Source organism: Pterocles gutturalis, unplaced genomic scaffold (assembly GCF_000699245.1).
Source record: "Pterocles gutturalis isolate BGI_N339 unplaced genomic scaffold, ASM69924v1 scaffold35081, whole genome shotgun sequence".
NCBI classification, from domain to species: domain Eukaryota; kingdom Metazoa; phylum Chordata; class Aves; order Pterocliformes; family Pteroclidae; genus Pterocles; species Pterocles gutturalis.
Genome location: NW_010106607.1, coordinates 4942 through 12427, shown reverse-complemented (window position 1 = coordinate 12427; position 7486 = coordinate 4942). Strand labels below are relative to the sequence as shown.

The 7486-nt window shown below is 40.3% G+C and overlaps 1 protein-coding gene across 1 annotated transcript; it reads left to right on the top strand.

The window, feature by feature from the left end:
* Positions 1-627: 627 nt before the first annotated feature.
* ATP6AP1L (ATPase, H+ transporting, lysosomal accessory protein 1-like) lies at positions 628-6593 on the top strand (the record flags this gene model as incomplete). The annotated part of the gene is made up of 4 exons (XM_010087844.1): positions 628-909; positions 3925-3975; positions 4700-4943; positions 6146-6593. Coding segments are annotated over 4 exons (880 nt in total), but the record flags the coding sequence as incomplete, so codon positions are not given.
* Between the last annotated feature and the right edge of the window lie 893 nt (positions 6594-7486).

Sequence of the window (7486 nt, the reverse complement as noted above, 5' to 3'; positions counted from 1 at the left end):
CCCCTAGCCAAGGGCAAACCCATCACAACAGATGACATGGAAGCTTCAGTCCCCAGGTTTTAATCTTGTGAATGACTGATTTTGTAAAGGCAGGGATCCATATTTGAGCCATCCTGTTCGGCAGCAGGCATTTTCCTGTTTTTAAAACCATCAGGAGCCAGACTGTCCACAGGTAGATGTAGACTTGGGCATTTATTTCGTCTGAATGGCTGCCTAGTGTGCTTTTAGCGTGTTAGGCTGTGTCCTTGGCCCAAGCTGTGTCCTCTTTAGTGTATTGAAGTAATTTTTACAGATGTCCTAGAGATTCTTCTGCTGGGTGAGCACCCTGTGATTCTAGCTTTGCTTCAGCATTTTATATTGGGCAGCTCTACAGTGTGCTGGAGTGAGATGGGAGCATGCTAAGAATGTGATACTAGCCTAGTAGAATAAATATAACTTATATTGACTCTCTGTCCAGTTTTGCTGGAGCTAGAGGTCTGTATGGTGCTGTTCCCATGGTGGGAAGAGGTTAGCTAGAGATTTCTCTGCTTCCTCAGTTCAGTGCTGTTGTGTCTGAGAACTGGCTCCACAAGTTCTCTCGAAGTGCTGGCCTCATTTTTCTGGTAGGATGGAGAGTAACTCGTGAAGTATACATCTTTTGATACTGGTCTTTTATGTGGTCAATCAGGTTGTCAGCTACAACTTGAGCAGGAAAGGACAGTGGGAAAGAGCATCCTGGAGGCCGTTCACCCACAGCCACTACAGCCCTCTCAACGTCACAGTTAATGGCATCCCCTGCATTCTCTTTCGGGCCAAGAGGATCATGATTAAGTTTGAAAACCACACACAGCTGGATTTGACAGAGAAGACGTTTGGTGTCCATGCAACAGTGGATATTGGAGATTCAAACTGCAGTGAAGACAGTGCAATGTAAGGTGTCATTCTACTCTGCCAATGGAACTAGTACCAGATAAGTCTAGTAAATACACACTGAAGGAAAGAGACCTAGTAATACGTGGTGTAGAGCCCCAGGGGCAAGATCTTTCCTATAATGTCCTGATGTTGCAGGCAGCAGGGCAGCATGGGTTATGTGCTCTCAGACCAGTCTTTTCATGGGACACATAGATGTACATGTCTGTCTTCATTTTTTGCAGTGGTTTAGTCAGTCCTTGTGCCCAGCCAGTTTTGCATTTAGTGCCTGTGAATCTGAAGCTGTTGATCTCTTTAGACTCCAGCTGTTTTACATAACTGCTTGGGAGATTGAATAGTGGATCCTATGCTGAATATGGGGGTTTACTACTTATCCCGTCATAGCATGTATGTCAGTGGGTGCCAGCAATAATAATGTAGACCATTGGTACAAGGTGTAGATGTGTTCTTAGGAACAGAGTTGGGTAGCCAAGTCCCAGGATGTGATCTGTGAGTTGCTGAAGACAAAGAGTGAATTCACTACAGGATTGCATGGGATCTGAAGAGTCTCTGAAAACCTGAGCTCTATGTCCCAGTCTGTCATGAATTTCTTCAGGATGAACAGCACAATGCTTTGCTTCTCCTAAACCTGAGTGAGAGCTATACATTAACCTAACTGGATCCAAAATCCTCTAATCCCATGGCCATACTAGAAAGGCATGTAGGTTTTTTGATTTCCTCTGTAGTGTGCTTGACCACTTCTCTCCTTCCATGTAGTATGCTGGCTGGTTTAATGTCTAATACCAGGTTGTTGATTCATTCTACTCTGGTAGGCAAGAATCTATAAATTAGGAGGTAGATACCTAACTGGGTACATGCTGAACTTGAGCATTGAGTCTGCCCCATCAGTGGAGTTGAAATCTGTAATGACACACAAGAATAAAAATAACATTACCAAACCCAGCAGTTTCATTTAGCTCCTATGCAACATTTCACCTGTATGACTAACGGCGTTTCCACAGAAAGTAGTGTTACCTCTTTCTGATTATGTATCTGTGAAGGATTACCAAAGGTGCACAGAAATTTAGTGAGGTTACAAGAAAGCTAAAAGTATTGTTGAAGAAGAAGCCAGGTTTTCTGACAGTGGTATCAGAGTATTCAACAAGGCAATCTGCATTTTAAGTCTTCAGCATGTGAACAAATCCAGCACTATGTTTTGAAAGGCAGAGGCAGAGAATGGAATAATATTATTTTAAAAATAAAAAGTAATAAAAAACATTCCTTCTTCTGTTCTGGTCTGCAATTCAGATGTAGTCATTAGTAATGGTTGTAACCTAATAGAAAATGCACTCATACAAAAGCAAGGGTTTCAAAACACAAAGTACAGATTTATAGTTGTTCTTAAGGCTTGAAAACTCAGAAAGACAGTGCAGTGGTGGGCTGCAAACTTCTATTGGTTCCCCTGTTTGGAGGTGGTTAGATCTGAGCAGATTACTCTGTCTGCCTTTCTGTCACAGGTACCTCTCTAGTCTGGTTACAGTTGTGGATGCTTCATTCTATAAATACAGAGTTCAAATAAATTAGGACTTGATCTGGCTCTAGCTGGGAAGGAGATAATTGTCTTATGTTTTGAGTTTGTGGCCATAGCAGTGTCAATAACACAGTAGTGTTTTGGCTCTCGCTAAGCAGTGCTTGCACAGCATCCAGAACATGTTACAGAACACATTATTCATTAAAAAAGCTGCAGGAAGAGTCAGGAAGAAGAACAACTCTGTGGCATACCCTTGACATGCCTTTTATCAGTGTTTCACCATATCTGAGGTTTGATCTCAAAATCTGTGAGTCCAGTGCCATCTTATATGCGATGTCTTCTGATCTTTTCTGAGTAGCCTTGAACTAGGGACACACCTGCTAAAGGCAGGCAGGACCTTGATGCTTAGTTTGAAGTTGAGGCTGGCATTTTTTTGCTGGGGTCAAGAGACATACTGTGACCACTGAGCCTTTTCTCCTCTGTTCTGTGGAGACAGAGAGGAACATGCTACCCATTCCCAATGGTTTTGCTCTCTTGCATGTTCTATACTTTGCTTATTTGTGACACATTGAGAAATACTAGTCCCAGTGGGTCCAGCCCTTTGAATGTCCTCCCGAATCCTAACCAAGAAAGCCCTGTCTTTTTCTGAGTTCCCACTAGGAGGGATTTTTCAGGGCATTTGACAGATTGCATGAACAGATCTGTGGCATCTCTGCTAGATTCCAAGTATAAAGTAATTAGAAACTGTATGTTTCAAGTATGCATTCATTCATTACCACTGACAGCATCTAGGTACTGCTTGTGATCCCTATATGTAGAAGTTGTGCTCTGTGATAGGAAAATGGATAACCTGGGCTCATAAGCCAGGATTAGACTCAGCATAATTGCCAAATACAAGTGTTACATTAGACTTTCAGTCAACCTGCATTTGACTGTAGCAGAGAAGAAAGGGGAAAACTGAATTGAATGTTGCTCTGTAGTCTTGGGTTTAAGGACTGAACCAAATTATGCCAGTTGATGACTGAGTACTCACATGATGCATTGCCCAGTTTTTCTCACCCTAGAAAAGTCCCTTAAGCTTCTCCCTTCTCCAGCCCTTTTCGTTAAGGCAATACTCTGTTGTGGCTTTAGGTCAGCTTTCAAGCTGTTTTAAATTGTCTAATTAATGCAAAGCAGCTGGATCCAGGAAAAAATACTTGGCATTGAATGGATATGCGTTTGCTATATAAATACAATAGTTCAACTTGCGGGGTTTTTGTATGCAGCAACTTCTGGGTCAGGCCACTGAGTTTAGTGCATTGGCCTGTGTCTAATTCTCAAGTATCTGTGATTTCCCTTTGTAATAAAGCAAGGGACAGTGTGGATTCAGTGTCCTGGCTTGTTAAACCAGTATTAGTCAAGGTAGAAGAAGCTTGCATCTTGTGTGAAATCTTTTGTGCTATTTTTTTTCTCTTAAGATTTCTGAAGTTTTTATCTAACCTGACGTTACTTGCTTTTTGACATAGGCTTTCTCTGAAGTTTGGTGACATTGGCAATCTAAAGGGACTTGTTATTAGGTAAGTTTATATGCTAAAGAAAATATTAGATAATCACATGTTAATATACATTGTTATGCAGTTGGTTGTGAGATTTGTTTTAGGAGAATTTGTGTAAGCAAAAATAATACGACAGAAACTGTTGATTGTGTAATTGAGACACCTGCATTTAATAGTTCTGTCATTTGCCTGCTCTGTTTTATTAACACATTTCTTCTTCTGTGTTGACTTTTGTATTCATGAGAAAAGTTTGTGGCATTTCTTTTGAATAGAATCTCCCCATGTCTGAGATTTTTGCTAGACCTTTGCTAGACATTTTTGTCTGGGAATTTTGGATCAAGAACTGATAGTGTGGGCTGCTCAGGCATCAGACTGTGGCCTATTTTATGTTTACTTCTTGTCGATGAAAGAAAACAGGATTTCTTGATAAATAATTTTCCATATCTTGGATGGCAATAGAATACCAATGTTGCATATAGATTTTTCTCAGTCATTTAGGAAAATTCCCTCACATTTCCTCTTACTATGTGAGGGAGCAGAAAGTTCCTTCACCTGTAGCAATGAAGAACCTCAAATCACTTTCCAGACTCAATAGAAGGAGCTGGAGCTCACACGGATTTAAGTGGGTGAAACTCTGGTAATACTGGGCTGTCTTTTAAGATTGTTCAGCATGTGAATGTAATAGTTTCAACTCTTATATAGACTTGTTTTCTTACTTATCTTTCTTCCCATACAATAATTTCAGATTCTTATTAACCACCAGCTATTACGAGCTGTCTGTTCAGAACTGGTTCAGTTTACGCAGACTGCAGCTTCTCTACAATCATTCCATACAAGCAACGTTTAATGCAACCAGAATATATGCACCAGCAAGTTACTCCTACCACTGTGAACACGTGAGCAGCTTGCAGAGATATGATGCACTTCTCATACCGAGCTCAGCAAATGATCTTTCAAAGCTTTGGGAAGTCACTTTTACTGATTTCCAGGTAATGTTGTAGAATTAAGCTCAATGGGTCTTGTAGGTAGACTGATGGGAAATTTTGCACTTCACTGCTAAGAAAGAACAGAGACCTTCCAGGTATAGTTTACAAAATCTCCATGGAACTTGAAATAGAAATTGAATAGACATGAAGATGTAAGTTATTCTATTTATTTTCCAGTCAAAGGAAATGAAGGGCTGTGTAGGTTTTCTGTAGTCTCTTGCTTGGGTTTCACTTTAGTGTGAGGAGTCAATTTAAATTTCAGTGTTACGTCTCTCGGAGCTGGGCTCTTAAACCTGGCATCAAAACAGCATCAGTCGCCAAGTATGGGATTCTTCTCGCTTAACTTTTGATGCCTGGTAATTTTAACCTTGTGCCCTGATTATAGTCACCCCAGCCTGCCTCTAAAGCCAGAGGATAATTCCTCTGACTCATCCTAAATCCTTATTTTGTGTCTGCTTTTCTGCATTTCACAGTAAAGAAGCCTAAGGTGACCGGACTAGGATGTCTTGCTTTTAGGTACCTAAGTCATAGGGGATGAATAGCTGAAAAACAGGATGGGGGAAAAGTTGATCCCCCTTTTCTCACCGTGTGATAAACGCCCATGAATCGATTTAGTGACACTGACAGTCAATTGTCAGAATGCCAATGTGATAAACTTGATGTTAGAACTGAAGCCACAAGTAAGACTTACTGGTGTTTGCCACACGTGAATGCAGCTTAATGTAGTTCTGTTGATTTGCGGCCATATGCTGCACACTTGGACCTGGTGAGAAAAATCTAATATTAGGGTAGGCAATTGAGAATATTTTCTTGTTTGTTGTGTTGAAGTTTATGGAGTCTGAAAGAGAGACTGTGGAGATTCTCAACAAATTATGCTGGAAATGCACTGTTAACTTGAAAGGTACCATGCTTACAGCTAAGTATTACTGGGCTATTAAGAGTGATGGTAGAAGATTTTGTTTAAAACACAACTGCAAATCTTTTGGGCAGCAGGGTGAAGGGGATTTGAATAACTGGCGGTTTCTAGAAGACTGACCTGGATAAACTCTGAGAATTAACTCCAGCTAGCACTGATAAATACAGTTTTGCAATATGCAGGTATTAACTTGAAAATTCTTACTGCTATCAGGAATAAATTCATGAAGTTGTTAATAACCAAGACTCAACTTCTTTATTTAATATGAGCCCTTTTCTTCACTTTGTAGATTCAAGGTTTTAACATTCAAGAAGGACATTTTGCCTATGCAAAAGACTGTGCATCCTTTTTATCTCCAGCAATACTTATGGGATTGGTTATGTCGCTGATTCTGCTGCTGGTTCTTGCCTATGCTCTTCATATGTTGATTCACTTGAAATCTCTGGACAGACACTATGAATGCAAAGCTTCTCCTGCCTATTTTGCACAGATGAAAGACAATGACATGGGAGATGAGAAAGAGCCACTGAGAGGCAGTGGAAATGAGTCCTATGAACTTAGAAACCAACAGTTCTGTAAAATCTATATTTAGCAGTATGCATCTGCCTCAGTGAAACAGGCGGTGTTTTCTTCTGCTGGCACTGTCGTATGTAGTTTGTGCAGATTTTTAACCAACTGTTGAAAGGGAAGGTAGGTAACAGACTGTTTAGCCACTGACTTTCTGTAATTTATTGTTAACCATCTCAAAGATTCCTTGTCAAACAGGATGAGAGAAAAAAATTTCCATTGTGAGTAAAAGATTTCATGTGATGGGAGTTTATTCCTCTAGTAAAAAAATCAAAATGCATATCTTTTCAGCCAGCTTACCAAGTCCTGAAGAGAGAATCGGTGATGGAGCCTTTGAAGTTAAAGATATAAAAAAAATTGCAAAAAAAAATAAAATCTGTGCTTATTCTTTCAGAAGGCAAGATTTTTCCTGGTTTTGTATTTGCTTCATCCACCCTCCTCTGTGTCCTGACAAAATAGCATCCATTCCTTTCTCAGTATATGTTTTCCATTTATTTTCCAAATTATATTCCCTCCTCTTTGTCCCCATAAACTCATTTTTCTCCTTTGGGGTCTTCATAGCCATGTAAGGTGTGTATTATCCACTACACTGATGAAATAGCGATGGCTCCGGTACAGCAGCATCTTGATACTTTTCTCTGTCTAAGCTGGAGGCTTACTGTAAGGATCTAGAGGGAGAACAGTTGACATCTGGTCAAAGGCTTACCCTTAACTTCCCGGCTCAACTCCACGCCAAAAGACGGATTATGAGCATTATACCCTTTAATTCTAGGTTAATTTCTTTTCCATCAAATCCCATCAGTCTCTCTTGTAAATTTTAGCTGAATGGAGGGAGCCAGTGCTAAACTGAAAATATACATAAACAAAGTGGTGGAAGCTCCCCGGCAGTGAAAAGGATCCTGTGATTTAGTTTTCACTCCTCCCCCTGAGCATTTAAGATACTGTCTTCCCATTCATCCTTTCTCCTGTTAGAGTCAAAATTTGGGAACTCCAAATCAGCCTGTAATTTGGCCCTGACTTCTAGTGAGGAAGGATGTAGTAATATGCTAACTGTAGTGCTTTT